Source organism: Melopsittacus undulatus, chromosome Z (genome assembly GCF_012275295.1).
Source record: "Melopsittacus undulatus isolate bMelUnd1 chromosome Z, bMelUnd1.mat.Z, whole genome shotgun sequence".
Classification (NCBI taxonomy): domain Eukaryota; kingdom Metazoa; phylum Chordata; class Aves; order Psittaciformes; family Psittaculidae; genus Melopsittacus; species Melopsittacus undulatus.
This window is the reverse complement of record NC_047557.1, coordinates 49,359,795-49,380,276: the sequence shown is the minus strand read 5'-3', so window position 1 is coordinate 49,380,276 and position 20,482 is coordinate 49,359,795. Positions and strand designations below refer to the sequence as shown.

The window sequence follows — 20,482 nt, the reverse complement described above, 5'->3', positions numbered from 1 at the left end:
AGAGAATCTGCTCACAGATTTTGCCAGGCACAGAAGTGAGACTGACTGGTCTGTAATTCCCTGGGTCATCCATTTTTCCATTCTTGAAAATGGGGGTTATATTTCCCTTTTTCCAGTTGTTGGGAACTTCACCTAACTGCCATGATTTTTCAAATATGATGGCCAGTGGCTTTGCAACTTCATTTGCCAGCTCCTTCAGGACCCGCGGATGGATTTCATCAGGTCCCATGGACTTGTGTACGTTCATTTTTCACCCATGGCCTCTTGTCCTGTCACTGGGCACCACTTAGAGTATCACTTTTTCCTCTTTGCACTCTCCTTTCAAGCGGTCTTCTCCAGGCTAAAGAGTCCCAGCTCACTTAGCCTTTCCTTAAAGGAACAATCCTCCAGATCCTCCATCATCTTCATATCCTTTCATTGGACTCAAACACCAAAATCTCTCTCTTATTCTGGGGATCTCAGAACTCAACACAGCATTCCTAAGTTTGGCCTGACCAGTGCTGACAAGAGGGGAAAGATCACCACCCTTGTCCTACTGGCAATACTTTTTCTTCCACCGCTGAGGATACCATTAGCTTTCTTTGCTGTAGTGGCACACTGATGGCTCACGTTCAACTTGGTGTCCAGCAGGACCCCCAGGTCCTTTTATGCAATATTTCTTTTAAGATCACCAGCACCCAACAATATTGGCACCTGGGGCTGTTCTTCCCCATGTGCAGGACTTCATATTTCTCCTCTTGAACCTTCATGAGGTTCCTGTCAGCTCATTTCTCCAGCCTGTCAAGGACCTTCTGGATGGCAGCACAACCCTCTGGCATATCAGCCACCCCTCCCAGTTTGGTGTCATCTGCAAACTTGTTGAAAATGCACTCTGCCCCACCATCCATATCACTAATGAAGATGAAAACATGTCTGGACCCAGTATTGACCACTGGGCTACAGTGCTAGTCACTGGCCTCCAACTAGATTTTGCTTTACTGATCCTCTAAAACTAGACTTTGACTTGCAGGCCCTCTGGGCCTGGCCATTCAGCCAGCTTTCCATCAACCTCACCACCTCCTCATCCAGCCTGTACATCAGTATCCTATGGGAGACAATGTCAAAGCATTTTTTCTGAATTACGTATCAGAAATTCTTGCTAACACATACATAAACACAAACAAATCCTGCTACTGTATGCCTTTTGTTATTTTATAAAAATGGAATTAAAGTTCTCCAGCACTACAGGGAATCACCTGTATGAAAAATTAGAGCAGATCATTCTAGTAAACTTTACCACTTTGCTAAGAAGGACCTTAATTCTTGCCACAGAGATCTGCTTACTCATACAATGCCTGCAAAATCCCAGCTGTGCTGTCCCATATGGGTTTTGGAAGGTGTAAGATATGGATACATGGAGACAGAACAGTACATAGACACTTCATGAAATTACAAAACAAACCAAACAAAAAAAATCTGTCACACAAAATTATTTTAACCTCTATTTATCCCTATATTCACTAGGGATTAGTAAATCAAAAGGAATTTTCTCTCTTTAACTCATTTCATTACACAGACCATAATCAGAATTCAAAGAACTGTTAATTTACAGCACCTGATTTCAGCCCAAATACCAACCTTACTAAGCACTGTTAACTATGTAATTCTCTGTGGGGAGGGCTGTGCTTTGATTGGAGTCCAGTCTTCCCTCCCGCAGGGCCCAGACAGTGCACTGCTAAGGCAGTGAGCACAGACACCACCAGGAAGAGTGCAGCTCAGTTCAATGGGATATCTGCTGGGGATGTAGTTAAGACCACTGCCTTTTCCTGCTTTGATCTGGCCAAGTTACAAAGAGAGTCTGTTAAATGGCCTGATGAGCTTAAAATCAAGTGGGTAAAATGAGTTCATGACAGAGGAGGTGACTGAGTAGTTTTTAGTCAGGAAAAAGTGCAGGAGGGAGGCTGGGGAGCTGGCAACAGGGAAGCACTATGTTCCCTGACCATCCAAGCCACCTACTGGGCAAAGGGTGTCCCTAAACTGGAGTGAGGACAACAACCACATATGCATGCTCGCTCTACTCAGGGATTGGCTAACGGATGAGTATAGTTGGCTGTTGAACAGTTTGTTGATCCAAGGATATGCAATAATGATGAAAAGCTTCAGATTCATCATCGTATCTGATCCTGAGCCTCAATAAATAAGGACCACTCAAACAAAGGCTGGGACTCAGCCTCAAATTAGTCTTAATTAGTACTACCCATTCAATGCAAAATGGGCAAAACAATTATGGAAAGTTCATAAATCAGCTAATATAGGTGGCTAAAACTATTGGGTGCAATGAAGATGTCACCCAACCAAAACCCCCAAAAGAGGGCAGAACCCTCAAACAAGGTCCTGTGGAACTTCAGGTTAAATCTTCAGGTGGGATGAGAGGCCAGAAAGACTTCAGAACCAGGTGGTGGAGGTAAGGTTTAGACTAGGTTTGTCACTAGAATTAATGCATAAGAAACCTCCTATCAGTTTTAAGGGCCATGGTCAAAGCTGTCTGTGAAGCCAGCCAGTGTGGCAAGGATGCAGACTGCTCATCCACTAATCCATTTTATAGAGACACCAGAGAGGCTCTAGGCACCATTCAGTACACTACTACCCCACTGGCAGAAAACTGGTAGTGTCCATATCCTGCCTGGTGTCCCAGGTATGTCAGCTTAAACTTTTTGGATGAGACATCAAGGGGGTTCCACTTGTCATCATAGGCCTAGGCCCTAATAGATTCCCTGTAAGATGTTGACTGATATTGGAGACCAGATTTCTTGTTTTACCTCTTGTCTTAGTGGCAAACCTGGGTATCTCCCCGTGCACATGTGTTCACATGCAAGGAGTGGGTGGCCAACCTCTCAGTGTGGGTGGTATTGCATCTTCCTGATGAAGTGACATTACTGAGTTAAAATTGTTTTTGTTCCTGACCTAAAAGAGGCACTACAGCTCCACAAACTTTTTTTATGATTGGGAATCCACCTGTGGGCAGCCTTGGCCAAGCTAAATTTCCACTGGTGCAGATACGTTTAACAGATTGGTTAGGCTTTTCCACCTGGACTGCCCTTGCCAAACCTATCAACTCCCCAGAGACTGCTTCAAGTCTCACAGATTGGACAAGCACTATCTTTCAACCACCTCACCAAGGGGCTTAAACAACACCTCTTTCTGAGCATACTTAATATCATCTGGAGCATCCAGACTCCTGAAAACAAGACCCTAAAAATTCCTTACAAATGGATCCAAGGTAACTGTCTGCCCTTTCCCTACCATATCTGCTTTCTTTTCTGTTCTGTACAAAAGGAATGGATGAGTTCACAACTCAGAACAGCATAATATGGTTCACTTGTATGGTACATGGTTATTGTACTCTGCTGAGGCCATGCTGCCAGCACAGCAAGAATACTAAGTGGTCTTACTGGAGGGAGAGAAGTTTGTCCCTAGCTACCAACCGGGTCAGTATGGGTTCATGCAGGTTTTTTTGATTTTTGGCACAGCTGTTTTGGCACAGCTTTGACATAGGTCTAAGATGGAAACAGCAAATGATTCTATGCTCAGTGGTGGGATAGTTGTCATGGTTTAAACCCAGTTGGTAACTCAGAACCACACAGCCACTTGCTCACTCCCTCCCTTATACGCACAGCCTCCCCCAGCCTCCACCGCCCCCCCATCTGCCCCCTCCCCCCCCCCCCCCAGCCCCAGGCTCCCAGAGGAATGGGGAGGAGAACTGGAAGAATGCAAATCCCATAGCTCTGTTCTGGAAGGGTGTGGTGCAGGGCTGGTGCTGGTAGCATATGGCCAACCAGTTGCACTTTTAGTAGCATCACAGGTACCTGAAGCATGCCAATATGAAGTGGCTTGGCCTCTTTTTCCTGATTGCCATTAGCACCGCTATGCAGACCGATGCTTCCACCCAGGGAGGGTTTAAAAGTAATATAGTCTTGCAAATGGTAATGGAATTTGAATTATATGTGGACATGAATGATCACGTGTTTTCTGCCTGTACTGCCACTCCAACATTAGCTGAGAGCTTGCTTTTAAACCTTTATGGCTCAGGCATTGACACACAATAGCAAACAAATCTAAAACAGCACTTCCCCTCCATACCACAAAAGGTAGTCAAATGTGATGTATACCTCTAGCTTCAGATCCCATGTCTTTGAGTGAAAGCTGCACAGAAAGTATAGATAGCTGGACTACAACTAACACCACCCATATGTGGAACTTGGATTCAACTACCCCAAGCAATGGATTTCATTTATCCCACTTTAATGCATCAAAACCTAACATCTCTGTTTCCTGTAGAATGCAAGATTGTGATATGCCAGATCCAGGCAAAAAATGCATCAGTACTCCATGGGACACTGAATGCTTCAAATTAGAAGTGGCAAAAAAATGACTCCCACACTAATTTAAAATTTGTTTCAAATACAAGATGTTTCCTGCCACATTCACTTAGGTCAAAACGAAAAAGTGGGGAGTTTAAACTTATCAACCCACCTCAAGAGAAATGGGCCTTCTGGTCTCATATTATACATCGAGCTTTATTCATATGGGGAAAGAATACTTTTGTGGTGGCACAGACACTCTCAGGTATGGTACAGCTGTATAGTGACAAATACGCCTATCCCAAATTTGATTGGTGGAAAAATGAAACCTAGGAAACCTGCCTGTCAGCCAGCTGCCTGCACCCATTCTATTCTGCCCTAGGAAATGGATGCCTCATGTTGCACTACTTAAGTGGGCAGAACTGTCAGGGAAACCTAGAAACATTTGGGATGAAATGAATGTGGCTCAATGGCTGAAATGTGTAACAGGATGGGTAGACTGATTTATCCCATATAGCAACATTAGGGGTAACATTATATTACTGGAGACACTGTTTTCCAATTGGAACAACTGGCAAGCAGCACCAGAGCATCCTTCACGCTGGTCAACACACAACTGTAAGCCACCACCGAGATGATACTACAAAATAGATTGGCACTAGATACCTTCGTTCCTCAAACAAGGTGGACTGTGCACACTCATTAATGCAACAACAGACTGTTGTACCTCAGACTCTGAACCTTATTCTCTCAAGGGGGAAGAGTGGAGTAAGTATCTAATTGGTTTCCAGTGCTTCTTTGAAAGGTTCTAAAACAACACAGCATGCAAACTGACTGTGTGCACCAGCCTGTAACAGAAAAGTAGAACTCCTTTGGGAGTTCTAGTGTCCTTTGTTAAAGCGTTCTTTATACAGTTTGTTCTAAAATTTAGCCAAGTAGCTAGAGCAGAACAGATATGTATCTTTCAAGATAGGTGGATCCCAGTACCAACAAAAAGAAAGAGCAGCAAGTTTCTTAGCATCACAGAAAGAGATACTGGACAAGGCAAAAAGACTTTTCAATTTCTCAAACATTTTATGAATACAAACACAGAAGACTAAAGTCCTTCCTTACTCATGCAAATAATCCAAACACAGCATCTAGATGGTTCACTATAGGCTTTATCTAAACGACAGAATTAAAAAAAGGTCTATATAAAAACTCCCAACCACAAAGTAACTGCTTCAGTAGCAAGAAATAGTGATTTTTTTTTCAGTAGAATGAATAAAATATACATTAGTTACAGCAACACAAGCCAGCTGCCTGGTTGCTGCTCTATTGCAGTATTTGATGGCTGTACTCAACAGACATCTCAGCCTTTTTGCGCTCTGTATTTGTGGCTCCTTGACTGGCATTCATTTTTTCCAGGCATTTGAATTATTTTCTTCATGTACACTAGCTAAAATCTGGAGGCAGAAAAGCATATCTGAACTTTATCCAAGTGAGACACAAAACACATGCGAAGAAAACAGCAATTTTAAGTGAACTGCAGGTTCTCAAGACTCATTATAAGCAAAACAACAGTCATGTGTAATGTAAACCCATAGACTTACCTTGACATGCTCCAGTGCGAATATTAGGGATGAAGCCACGGCGGCACGGTTGAGGCTGAGCAGGGCACATTTCACAGGGGTGACCCCATGCATGCCCAATGGTTGCACAACAGAGTGTTTTTGTGCAAACAATTCCTGTCAGCTGGCCCTGACACATCTGGTTGTTAACTTGCGTGAAGCATGGGCCTGTTCTGTAATCTGGAAAAAAAAAGGAAAGATCACTGTATTATACAAGAAAGTGTACTAGTATCTATAGAAGGAATCAATTTTTAATCCAGTAGATACCTATATTAAGAAAATCCCCAAAGGACCTGGAAATGTATTACTGCTTACAGAAACAGCATTACACTTTCCACTGAAGATAATTATTTTCATAAGGCTGTCTTATCTCTCGATTACTTCTTTCTGATAGATGCAAGTAATGAAAGGCAGCTGGACCCAAAACTGATCTGTGCACTGACAATGTATTCAGTAAAATCCATAGTAACTGAAAGAATTTTACAAACAAACAAGCACACAATCAAAAGAGCTGATCAGATTAAGCAAACAACGACTGGATCTGGTTTACTTGTTCATAAGTTACTTCATGGCAATTCATGGTAGGGAACCACAAACCACAGAAGGCACACATTTGTTCACATCAATCAAAGTCCATGCCAGCGACTGTCACAGAATCAACATTCCTGCTGGAAAGCTTAGTGCAGAATAGTGTTAACCATATAGAACTAATTGGTAAACCACCATTTATCTGCAGAGGCATAACATGAGATAAAACAACCTATTCAAACTATACTGAGTACACTGAATATAGCACACAAACTACAGGAAAATAAACTCTTAGTCAGATTCCTGTACTTAACTCATTAAGGTTCAACCTGTATAAAGAGAAAGATTTTTTGACTTTATGAGGCCGCATAAACTGGGAACAACAATTAATTGAAATTCTCTAGGAAAAAAAAAGAGAAATAGATGGTTGTTATAAGCCAAATTTTCTATCATTATTTAAACTTTCAGAGGTAGGGGAAGAAGAATATGCAAAGCTTCAACTGATACTCAGTCACATGAAAGAAAACATAACAAGAAAGAAGGGGTATGGCTGTTCTCCTGACAATCCTGTCGTATCTTTTTTCCTACTCAAAACAGACTCCAGTACTGGTATGTGTGCCACACAGTGTCTTCCATACACTTTCTTTAGTGTGCAGTTGGTCTCACAACCAAGCTACAGATGGGACAATTGCTGCCTTCTAGAATCTGATACTTTCACCCTGAAGAATAAAAGTAAAACCTTTGATATATTTGGAGAAGAAAAAAAAAACAAAAACAAAAAAGCCCTTCAAGTAAAAGGTAGCTCAAATAGAAATAATTGTTCTGCTCCCTATCTTTGATAAGGTTAATTCAGATAGCGGTCTGGGAAAGACTTTTGCACAGTTATTTATTGGCAATTAATTTCAACTGGGCTGTTCACTTTAAATAAAGTTGAGCAAGCACGTAAGTATCCACAGCAAAGATGCCTAACAATAAAAGATTTTTAAATACTTGGTAATGACTATGCATTTTAATTATTCTTGACTTTCATTACAAAATAATCTTCAGAGTCATACATTTGAGCTTTGCTTGTGTCTACGAATCCACAAAGATAATACTTTTAGTAAAGTATGGACATTGCAAAAAAAAAAAATCCTGTTCATTAGAAACAAGTTTCAGTGATCTTTCATCTAACATATTGGAAGACAAGCAGCTTTACAATGGTCTCAGTTTAATTACATCCAAGTCCCATACCAAATCAGAGAGAGATGAATTTTTAAAATAAATTATGGATCCTGATGACTGACATTTTAAAATTCTTTACCCATTCAGTTTATCCAATATGAAGTACAAAGGGGAAGAGTCTGAATAGTGGATGGTGTTCTATTCTAAGAGCAAAAAGTAAGATTTTACAACTTGAAATGAAAACAAGCGTATTCAGGCTAATAGTAAGGTACAGCTTCAGTGTGCACTTGCAGCCCAGAAAGCCAACCACATCCTGGGCTGCATCAAAAGGAGCGTGACCAGCAGGTCAAAGGAGGTGATCCTGCCCCTCTACTCTGCTCTCCTAAGACCTCACTTAAGAGTATTGTGTGCAGTTGTGGTGTCCTGAACATAAAAAGGACATGGTACTGTTAGAACAAGTCCAGAGGAGGGCCACGAGGATGATCAGGGGACTGGAGCACCTCCCATATGAAGACAGGCTGAGAAAGTTGGGGCTGTTCAGCCTGGAGAAGAGAAGGCTACGTGAAGACGTCATAGCAGCCTTCCAGTATCTGAAGGGAGCTTATAGGGATGCTGCCAAGAGACTATTCATTAGAGACTGCAGTGATAGGACAAGTGGTGTTGGGTTGAAACTTAAACAGGGGAAGTTTAGATTGGATAGGAAAGAGGAAGTTCTTTACTGTAAGGGTTTGTGATGCACTGGAATGGGTTGCCCAGGGAAGCTGTGAGTGCTCCATCCCTGGTGGTGTTCAACACAAGGCTGGACAGAGCCTTGGGTGATACGGTTTAGTGTGAGGTGTCCCTGGCCATGGCAGGGGCAGTTGGAACTAGATGATCTTAAGGTCCTTTCCAACCCTAACTACTCTATGTTTCTATGATTCTGTGATTCTAAGACAACCTTTATCAACAATCTAAATTGTTAATATAATTGAAGTTATTAGGTACTTTTTTTCTTGGCATCAACATAAAAAAACCCCATGGAAATAGTAAGCATTCTAAACTTCACTATACTACAGCATTTCTATTCTTCCACAGAAGTGCATTCTGCATTCACAAATTGGACTATCCATCTATCCTAGTTTTTAGGATCTTTTTAGTTCTTCTAAAAAGTTTTAAGTCTGTTCTAATTCCATCTATAATTTAAAAAAGGTGATTTCAGAGAGAGCCTGCAACAAGGACTAGAAATTTAAGAGCTCTAGTGTAGGGTGTGATCTGACATTCATCTACTTATTTTGTCTTCCTGTATCTCTGGCAAAACCAGATGATTCAGATGAAGGTGTAAAAGGCCTGCTCTAAGCAGACAGGGGATAATCTTTCTGGCACACTAAGTTTCCACTGGTTTCTAACACCCACTAGCTCAAAAGCCTGAAACATTGTGTTTAACATCCCAGCTACCATTTTTCATACAGGACAACACGCTAAAATATTTCGGTACACATGTAAGGATCCAGTTTCTATCTGAGTTTTGTCACACTTAGCCTCCACAGTTTCATACTGTGTTAACTAACTACTCCTGCTCATGAAAATTTTACCTCTTCTCAGGTAATTGAAAAGAGGAAAAGTGAGATATAAAGAAAAAAGCAAAAAAGTAAAAAAGGCACCTAGGAACATATTAGAATGCCCATTGCAAGTTACCTGAAAGAACATGAACACTTGAAGATTCTTTTCCTGAGCAAGCAGATTGAAATTTTAACTGAAGGCTGTTAATACCGACATACTGTTTCTGTAAATATTGTGAAGCCCAACAGTGCTACCTGTGTGGCAGTGGTAGTCTTCTACACCTACATAAAGCCTATGCAAAAGTTCAAGGAAGGTAAAAAAAATAAAAAATAAAAAAGCTGTGTAGTGCTGGAGCAGCATAATATCACAAATCCTGTATTTAATGTCTGTGAGTGCTAGAAAGATTGGTAGGAAGAATTGCAAGGTCCCTTATATAAACAAAACTCCATAGAACCATAACTGAACAAGGAAGCAATGTGTCTTGGAGTAAATATTTTTAACTTTAAGCTATGCAGAATAATGATACTTTCATTACTAAAAATAAAATACTGAAAAGATTAAGCATGTTGATCAGTATGAGTCACATAAGGAGTGAGTAAAGGAGGTCTGAAATGTCTTTCCACCCCCATCAATTAATGAACAAAACCTAATATTTGACAAGTATGCTTTACTTCCTTACAAAGCAAATTTGCCTTTCATAAAGTCTTTTTACAGTACCTCTGCCCAGAAGTATGATTTAGCAAATATTCACGAAAAGATGAGAAAATAAGTAATTACAACCTGCAGGCTCAAGTATAATAAATAGCTTATTATTGTTGACCTCTAAAATTAATTTCATACATCAGCATTATTAGATAAACAACATAACACAGGACCTGAATGCTGGAAAGTAGTACCTGCTGTTAGGGTTACCAGAAACTTTATTCCTTTCCAGAAGAAAAATTAGCACAGTGGGTGAAAGCGCAAGACTCTGTACTCCATGTTAGGCAACACTGAGAGTGGAGAGATTAAACTTCTATTAGCAAAGATCTGAAGTTAAATTCACCTTGCTAGAAAATGATCCAACAGGAAACATGCTGGAGATGCAACTGTCTGTATCACACCTCTCATAAGATGCCGCAGCAAATTTCCCTGTAATTTGTACTAATATTCAGAGGTCTCCACAAACCTGAAATTTGTATTTTTGCTTCTTCCAGCTCCTGCTCCTTGATTACTGATGAGATTTTGAAAAGAAACTGTACCTGAGTTTTCCCCTATGCAATGCAAAATTTCAGTGTTCTGATAATTCAAATTGTAACTGTGCTCCATCTTCCTACAATGGGAAATCCCACAATCTGAGATTTAGGAGTAATACCAGCAGGATTGGAAGAGAAAGGCATACCCCATTCTCCCACTGATTCTGCATTATTGATAGCATTACCAAGACCCTGTGCTTCCAAAAAATGGGAGACCAGGGCTTTCCTTGATTAACTTTTCATCTGAGTATGAAAGGGTTGGTAATACTCATAGCTGTACTTGAGTTCAGACCACAAATCTGAAACATATGCCTATGCAAATATTACTCTTCTTGTTCAACTCCAACATGCACAGATCATAAGTCACAATATGCAAAAAGATATTTAAACACTACAAAGGTACATATGTTTGTTTTATTAAAGATTGTCTAAAATTGTTTTTCCTTCAACACTTTAATCATCCTAATACAGAAAATTGTTCTTTCTACAGTAATGCTTGGCTGCCAACACTGAGGGTTCACGATAAGGGAAATTTCAAAGGTAACAAGAAGTTAGATGAATTGTACTGATTCAGGCTTCCTATAAATAAAAAGCATTTTTTTCAAAGGTGACATCCAACAAGTTATGGAAAAAAGATTGTCGGCTGCAAATGAGAGCTAGTCTCTCTGGGAATGAAAGAGACTTGGCAAAGCTATTAATTTCTCCTGGAAAAAAATTAGTCTATGGGCAGTACAGCTATTTAGACTAAGAAGTTAACTTAAAACAAGCCTGAATAGTAAATTGTGGCTAACTTGAAGTTGAGACACGTCCCCACAAGGTTCTTTAGTCATTGTCTGAAACAATGATTTTTATTACATTTATTTTCATATGTAATAGTGAAGAAGAGCCATTTAATCGGAAAAGGTTTTTGTCAAATAAATCATGAAGGCTTTCACATTTTTAAACAGCTGACAGCTTTCATTTTTGGTTGAGTTTTTACTACTCTTCTACTGGTCCCACATGACCATTTCTGACCAGCTCCTGCGACGCAATACTTTCCATCACACAATTCCCATCATTGATTAGGAAACTTAATATACACATGGCAACAAAAAAGAAGTGGAGGACAGTTCTCAACGAAAGAGGAAAAGAGCATGTTCAATGCAGCCATCTATGCGAGCTTTGTAGCTTTTAGCAAAATTCCAGTTTCCACCAGTACTGCTGTCATGTTCATTCTAAGCACATTCTCATTTTCCTCGTTGGAACAGCAAAAGCAGCTTTTTTCCAAAAACAGCATTCCAGGGTTTGCACACACATTTTAATATAATTGATATTATGTCAGGATTAGGCAGATGAAGTATTAGTATAGTATTATCGGCAGATCTTAAACCATTTTTTTTTAATAAAAAATAATTCATTTTTACACACCTACACACATGGGAAAAGAAGCCAAAGTAACATATATAATTAACTATTTCTGAAATGCAATGCAAATTTGTGTAATAAATCTGAACATTCAGGAAAATACTTCTAGTATTTTAAAGACACAAACATTTTGAAAAATATACACACAAAAAGCAGAGAAAGAAGCATGCAAACACTTTGATTTTGTCATTTATGGAATTTAGGTGTTTTCAGAAGCAAAGTATTTCTATATATGTACAAACCTCTTGGAAGAAACTGTTGCCATGGGGAACTGAAGTATCATTCACTGGCCGCTACAAAATTAGAAGTGTAAAATAAAACCTGGGAAATAAATATGCTTGAATCTTGGTTCCAGCAATGTTTCCAATTTTGGTTTGTTTGGAACTTGTTGTAAATGTATATATTTTCTATACTTCCACAAACCCTGCTACTATATAAAGTTTTCATCTGAGTTTGTATAGTGAGGACCTAATGAAATACCTCTCTGAGGAAATACTTAAGACATAAGCTGACATAAACCAAAATATTAATCATCAGTTATTACAACATATTCCAGGCTGAATTACCCCTTTTCAAAGTGTATGTGAAGATAAGAAATCACAGGAATAAGTTTTTGTGAGATTCAGCAGTTCACAACCACTATGCTGAAATTAGCTTCTTACATCTTTACTTTCCTGACCTATACAGCGTTCAAAGCAGTGAAGTAACTGTATCATGCTGCCTACTGCTTTCTCCTCTTACGCTTGTCCTTTTTGTTAAGAGGAATTCCCACCATACTGGCATTCTGGTGCACAACTAGGCTCCTTCAGAATAAAGAACAACAAATAATGCCCATGCCCAAAGCCCTGAGCCCTAAACCTCAAAACTTTTAACGAAAGGGAAGCCAGAGATTTTCCCTTCCACCATACAGTGAAGGGTAAGACATAAGTCCACCAAGTACCACAAGACTAGAGCAAAGCCAAGGCCATTTAAATCCTCATTGAAAGCACTCACTCTTCTACCAGCAAAGCTTTGTAGTTGCAACATGGGAGTGCAGAAAGATTTTCTGTTACAGCCTGACAGCTTAATGTTTGATTTCCAATAGCAGGAAGGATTCTCCTTACATTTGTTAAAACTCTGTACTCTGTGCAAAACCCTACATTCAGATTTCATTGACAAGATCTGCCCATATGATGAAAAGAAAAAGATACCACTCATTAAAACTTGGACTCCTGGAAGCCAGACAAACGCGTATTATATTGTTTAATTCCTTCATATCCCAACAACTAAGAAATCAATATCTTACTATATGCATGCTAAGAAAATATGGTACTTCTCTGAACCTTAATATGAAAACCTGAATAATATCTTCTACAGGATCTTGGTTCCCTATCCCAGGAACTGTATGCTGTTCAATTCAACCTCAGGAACAGAATGCCTGGTCAGAGAAGTGGAAAATTAAATATCTAGGTCTGCAGATGTGATAAACCTTACAGGGTGTTGAAGAATAGTATAAAAAGCATGATGTAAACTCCCTCACCCCAACCTCATCTCCTGCTTCAGAGTTCAGTGTCATTTGACTCACTCCAGAAACCAATCCCGTTAATGAAAATGAGGCTTTTATACTGCTTTTATACATTCTCCTTTTACACCAACACGGAGAATGGTTTGCAGAAGAGGTCCACACTCTGATCTTACCATGGTATGCTGGGACATATTTTTGTTAGCTGAGTGCAAATGAGAAGGCAGGACAATTTAAAGGTCAAATGTACAGTTTTCTACAGCTGCAAAACTTAAAAGCAGCTAAATGTAACTTAAATTTACATGATAGGTGGAGAAGCAATATAATGTTTTTTCAGCCTTCTGACAATTCGTGGGCTACTTTGTGAGGTCAAAAATAAGAAGCAAAACATAACAGGAGATGATATTTGCATATTAGCCCCAGCTGGCCACAATCCAAAGTCAGAACAAAGTTAGGCACCATAACACACAATGTAGTCTCTGCTGAAGTTAGGTAGAAGTGAATGATTGCAGCCATGGAGTCTCCCTTTAACTGTATTCTTTTTAGCAGCCATTTTAGAAAGGCCTTCAGAATGCATCCACACCCACAAAAAAAAGGAGGGGAAAAAATCGTGACTGATTCCTATGTAAATTATGAAAAACATGCAAAAAGCCTTAGCAGTCAGAAGCCCTATTAAAACCACAGACATACAGTTGGAATGCACTGTCGTTAACTGTTAATCTATGTAAGAAAAACAACTGTTTCACACAGTGTTCTTAGGTGGAAAAAAAACTTGCAAGAAACCCCCCCAGATGACTGTCTAGACTATCCTGATACTCTGATAATGAACTAAAACCCCAGCCAGTTACTATCTACTACAAGTCTTTACTGTGGAGAGGCAGTATCTTCTTCAGATCTCTGGATTTTGCTCAGCAAAATGAAAGAAGCTTTGGAGATTAGCCTCTGGCTTGTACAGTATTTTCAGTGGGACACTATAAAGCTGGGTATATTTTAACAATCAAAACATAGGACAGGATTTAATTCAGAGGATTCATCTCTCCTCTCAATAACTGCTGTCATATAGCAAGCCATTACTCTGGGGTGGTATAAACCAGCTTATTTTTGGTACTCCAGTATTTTGCAAGCCTGGGCGTAACGCACTCTGGATGGGCTTCAACAAACTCTATCCCTGGTAATTCCTGGGTTACTCTTTTCCATATAATTTTAGCAGAATACTTATAGCATTTAAGCGATTGCGTAACGAATACTTATTAAGATAGATATGGTTGAAAATTTAAAGCAGATCAAATTTAAAGAATTTTAAGGCTTCATATTAAATTATTTTTAAATTGAAAAACTGATCACATGGCCCTCCTCTGGACTTGTTCCAACAGTTCCATGTCCTTTTTATGTTGAGGACACCAGCACTGTACACAATACTCCAAGTGAGGTCTCACAAGAGCAGAGGGGCAGGATCACCTCCTTTGTCCTGCTGGTCACGCTCCTTTTGATGCAGCTCAGGACACAGTTGGTTTTCTGGGCTGCAAGCCCACACTGCTGGCTCATGTTAACTTTCTCATAGACCAAACAGGTTTTTCACCAGTTACATGAGGCCTACTTTTAGACTGCTTCAATCTAAGTAACAGAAACATCTTCTACTATCTATATATCCCACCTGAAGTACTGTCCTCAGCTCTGGGACCCCATACATAAGGAGGACATGGACCTGCTGAAGTGAGTCCAGAGAAGGACCACAAAGATGATCAGAGGTATAAAACACCCTCCCTATGGTGACAGGCTGAGAGAGATGGGGTTGTTCAGACCAGAGAAGAGAAAGCTCAGGGGAGACCTTGTATCAGCCTACTAATGCTTAAAAGGGGCCTATAGGAAATCTGAAGTGGAACTTCTTACAAGCATGTGCAGGGATAGGAAAAGGGGAAATGGCTTTAAGCTGAAACAGAGTAGATTTAGATTAGATATTACAAAGAAGTTCTTTACTGTGAGTGTTGTGAGACACTGGCTCAGGTTGCCCAGAGACTTTGAGGATGTCCCATCCCTGGAAGCATTCAAGGCCAGGTTGGAGTGGGCTTTGAGAAACCTTGTCTAGTGGAAGGTGTCCCTGCTCACAGCAAGGGGTTGGAGCTGGTTGATCTTATGGTCTCTTCCAATCCTACCCAAACCATTCTATCACCTTTCACTTTCCCTTTTCAGTTCTTACAGAGCAGTTCAGTGCTGCATTGTTTGGGTAGCAAAACCAGAAGATTTACATTTAAATGCACACACTGGTCCTAAATCTAAATTCTGTTCTGATCAGAACTCCCAATAGCTTATCTGGGATCTCTGCCAGACTTAGTACTGCAGTACTGAACCTAAGAAGTCTATTTTCATTGGCTCCAGCTGCTCCCTGGAAATCTGGAGAGAAAGAAGATCCTCATCTTTCTGTCAGCGGCAGAGAGAGTGATGACTACAGCATGCTATCACCCTTGTGAATGGCGCTTTATGAGGGGGGAAGGCTGTACATAGCGAAAGACAATGAAGTCATGGCAAAGAAGGAAAGGCGTACATACTACATATTTCATCCTCACTATAAGTAAATGGGAAAGATATTTGAAAGTCTATACTTGCAAAGACTAGATCTGGCAACTGCTCAGAGGCCCTGCACTCTATAAATTCTTAGCTTGACCACAAAATTTGTCAGCAAGCTGACAGCAGAAGAGACATAGTGAAAAATATCAGGACATTAAAAAAAACAGAGAAGAAAATAGGAAAAAAATATTTCTAAATACCTTTCATCTGTCTAGCCCCCAGCCACAGAGCCACACAGTTATGTGTCCTACACACTCATCCTTCTAGCTCAACACGTAGTTTCATTAAGCTCCTTTTTTATTAATAAAAACAAATAAAAGGTTTACAGTGAAGGACTATGCCCTTTAAGGGGAAAGTAAACAAACAAATCTTTCCATTTTGTGTATTTCAAACTCAAGTTTACATGAGAAGAACTGTTCAAGTGTTATTGAACAATATTTCTCACTCAACCATTAAGCCCCAGTACAATATTACAGAAGACAAAGGAGTATTCAAAGACCTCTTTTCATTCTCTCTCAGCTCTAACTTGGTACCTTTGCGTACACAGAACATGCATACACCCCCAGTAAAACAATTTAACAATAGTGTTCATAGGCTTTAAAGGAGCTTGATCATGCTATATGACTGCAGTTAAATAAAATATGTAATTATTTCTATAAAAGTATGCACATATACATTGCTATTACTTACATTAAAAATATATGAAATATCTTTATATATATGCATGTATAAACATATACAGTTACACATACACAACATTGTCAACAGTACATCAGCTTAGTGTATCTTCATTATGCTTGCTTTCAAACTCCTGTGTAAAAATTTAATATATAATTAAATATATAATAATAATATGTAATTATATACATTGAAATTTGGGAACAATTATATAGCTATCAAAACTACAACTGCTGGAAACATCCAGAGAAATTACTTAACTAACACTATGAATACAACACGTAAGCTTGAACAGTTTAATGATTCTAAAGACTACTGATGATGTGTAAGAGTTTTTAATTTATAGTTCCTATTTCTCTTTCAAACAACAATCTTTTCAATACCAGGCTGACAAGACACATGAAAATTACTGGAAATCTGCTATGAGTACTGGGGTGGGTGTGAGAGAAAGAAAGAAATGGGAGGGGCTGGAAAGCAGAGAAGGGAAAAAGGGGGAGAGGGATAAACCTCTGAAGTGTACTCAGAGTATGAAGTTATTTGAAATTTTCATTACCTTTGTTACTACTAATAAAGGCCAATGTTTGCTTATTTCCTTTGATTAGGTTTTTTGTCTATGACCCCTTCTGCTATGAAGCAGTTTCAATTTAACAATTCATTAATGAACCATGGTTCAAAATTTCTTGCCATTATTTTAAACATTAAAATCAACATGGTTTAGTGTGAGGTGTCCCTGTCCATGGCAGGGGGGTTGGAACTAGATGTTTTTAAGGTCCTTTCCAACCCTCGCTATTCTATGATTCTATGAACATGAGGTATCAATTAAACCCTTAGAGCTAAAAAGTTCAAGTGACAAACAGTAATCCTTCACATCACTTTCATTTTTAGGAAATTTCCATCTTTTCTTGTTTCACCCTCTTCTGGTGGGATGGGTTGATTTCTTGACTGCTTTGACCAGTAAAGCATCTTGTAAGAATCTGCACTACTATAGCTTTTTATTTTAGATTTATATTTTTCTACTAAAATGTATACAGAAAGGCAAGATTTTTTATTAAAGTGGAAACAGTTGAAGAAAAATTGAGGATTAATTGGGATCTATGTCCCCTTATCACATCTGAAAGACTCAGGGTTTCCCTGGTTTGTTTAACTACATAAACCAATCTAGTGAAAGGGATCTTTCCCTCCAGCCTGTCCTTCAAAAAGCACCTCCATATGTGTGCTTAACCAGTGTCTACATGCCACTGTACTTTCAGATGTTATTAGAAACCAGTGCAGAAGCAAAAGCTTTTCAAGGGTATTCAAGCAATTTTCCTCTCTTCCTTGGAAGGCCTTAGTTAACCCAGCTGAAAGGAATAGAAATCTTTCCACTACCTTTCACTAAAGCTGGATTTGCTACAACTTTCTGGTTTAGGTTTCTTTTACCTCTTTTATAGGCAGTCCCCACCTAATCCATCCTATGCATTTTCCTATATATTTTTTTTCCTTCTATCCTGGGTTCAGCAGTAGCAGTCATTTTCCTCCTTCTTAGTAGCTGATGCAGTGCTGTTACTACACTAACACTGTTAGTGCTGCTACTGCTGAACCCAGAACACCTTCTTAAAGTGTAATGAGAGAGCGAAAAACATCACACAGCTGTATTTATTAAGTACCCACAAAATCTGAAATCCACAAAGTATGAAAGCATTAAAAAATACTATTGCTTGTTATGGTGTCACATTTTAGAAATAGGCATGCATCACACTGTGCTTTTGGTTCAGTTTGTTGTAATTTTGAATCTTGTATGCTTGATTTAGACATTAAGCAGAGTAACTGCAGGCAGAGGACTGGCAATAGAGACAGTAGGGAATTGTAAAAACATAATACTGTGAAGCAGTAAAACTACACCTTTAGAATGTAACGGTATTAATAAAAAGGAAATCCAGTGAAATACAACTACACCAGAAGAAAACTACCCTACTTTAAAAGCTACTGTGTCAAGTTGAAAACAAACAAAAAAATTTAAAAAAAACCCAACACCCAACCTCCTCCACCAAAAAAAAACAATCAAAACCCCCCACTTTTGTTAGATTTTTGCTTAACTAAAGATCTGCACTTACAATATAAACCAAGAGAAAAGTTATCTAAATATACTCATCAAATTATAGAAGTTTTCACCATCTAAGAAATGCTAATAGAAATGAAGTGAAGGTGATTCCCTAGGCAGAAGAGAACACAGAACTCTAGTTACTCCTAGTGCTACAATCAAGCTGTGTGTAGGATACCTTGTCATTATTAGATAAAAAGGTAGTTTTATTATGCTGCTCATGATGTTGGTTTTTTGAACCTGATATGTCAGAGAGTTAAAACAGCATTAATCGTCTTCACTATTCTGGTTTATAAGTGAGAATGATTGCTTCAGCAGTGTCAGGAATCACAGACATCACTTACTAGAGCCCTTTCTGCCTTGATCAAAATGCCTTTTCTATGGGTAAGACAAAGGGCTATACAAGAGGCACCTCAGTCACTTCACAGCAGTGAAAATTCTTCCCCTGGCAAGATTCTGATGGCACTGGGGAACCTTAGAGCTCTTGACCATGTACAGAGTCTAAAAAAGTCTAAACAAAATAGCACAGCTCTACATTTACAATAAGCAAATATAAGGGTCTGAAAAGAGGGCTGAAACCAGAAACATTATTTCTGTTCTACAAAACCACAAGAGGAATGAAAACCATGTTGAAACTAATTTTTTTTCAGTAAAGAACTTTGCATTATGAGCTTTAATTCTAACTTGGAAAGGGAACATTTTTTCACATATGTACCAAAAGTATCACATGTGGAAATGCTAGTCAAATAACCAAAGGAATTCTTTACCTAATGTATGCAACATTAGATCCTAAATTGTAACAACTGAGATTTAATTTTGTGATGCTGATCTGCAACCTTCAATCCGCCAGGGTTTAAAAAAACCCCCATTTCTCAGGAAAGAAAACATCTTACAGTTTCAAATGATACAATTTCTATACTGGAAAATGTCTCTTCCATTGTTACATTTTATTATTTTCAGATGCTTTTGGTTTAGCTGGGAGTCCTTGCTTAAGCTTTCCATTTACCGTAAATACTGCAGATTAAGATTGCATTCTACAAAGTATTCAGAAGCAATGAAAGTTTTGGGGCATCAGACTGCTGTTGAGGTTGGTACATGATGTTTCTTGTAGTATGATGTCCAAAAAGTTATATTACAGCATGAACTATCAATTAAACTAGTTGAAATGGGATCAAAACTTAACAAGGATTCTCTGTTTATATTTTTCCCATCATTTATGCTACAAGGCACAAAGACTTAAAAGATCAGGGGGAAAAAAACCCTCTCTATATGTAGCATATAAACAATGTTTTAACTTTCAGATGCAAAAAAGAAGACACAGCTCAAGGTCCTTAAGCAGATGAAGAGCAAAATTTTAACTTTCACATGAAGGTCATTTATTGTCAGTCCTAACAAGAAAACTGCAGATTCTCAAGTAACAGCCAGGGACTGAGGAAATGCTATGGAATGCAGCCAGGGACACCCACCCTGGAAATACACACCTGAACTGAAAGTATAGGGAAGGTAATAGAAATAGGCTACTGTTTCTCACCCCAGCATGAGAGGATAGTTAGGAAGAAAATGCAGAGCAGAGAGGAAAAAGCGAGCTACAGGACTGGATATCATGACAGTAAGGAGAAGTGGTTTTTTAGGCATGGCTGGGAATTGTTTCTCTGAAGCCAGAGACTTACTGCTACAGAGAAAGACATGAGAAAGATTCCTGAATGGGAAGAAGCTTAATCTGACAGTTTTAAGGTGTGAAGAGAAGATCTGGACATCAGCTACAAACATATTTTTCCTAGATGAGTTGCACTTACTGAAAGCATAATGAATTTGAGGTATTTTGCAAGCCTGCTAGC

At 39.0% G+C, this 20,482-nt stretch overlaps 1 protein-coding gene across 2 annotated transcripts in view; it reads right to left on the bottom strand.

The window, feature by feature from the left end:
* The window catches only part of FBN2 (fibrillin 2), a 149,941-nt gene that overhangs the window by 112,484 nt on the left and 16,975 nt on the right, over window positions 1–20,482 (bottom strand). For both annotated transcript variants that reach the window (XM_005154899.3, XM_005154898.3), the window contains exon 6: window positions 5,933–6,130. In XM_005154899.3, coding sequence (XP_005154956.3) covers window positions 5,933–6,130 — 198 coding nt within the window. The remainder of the gene's footprint in view (window positions 1–5,932; window positions 6,131–20,482) is intronic.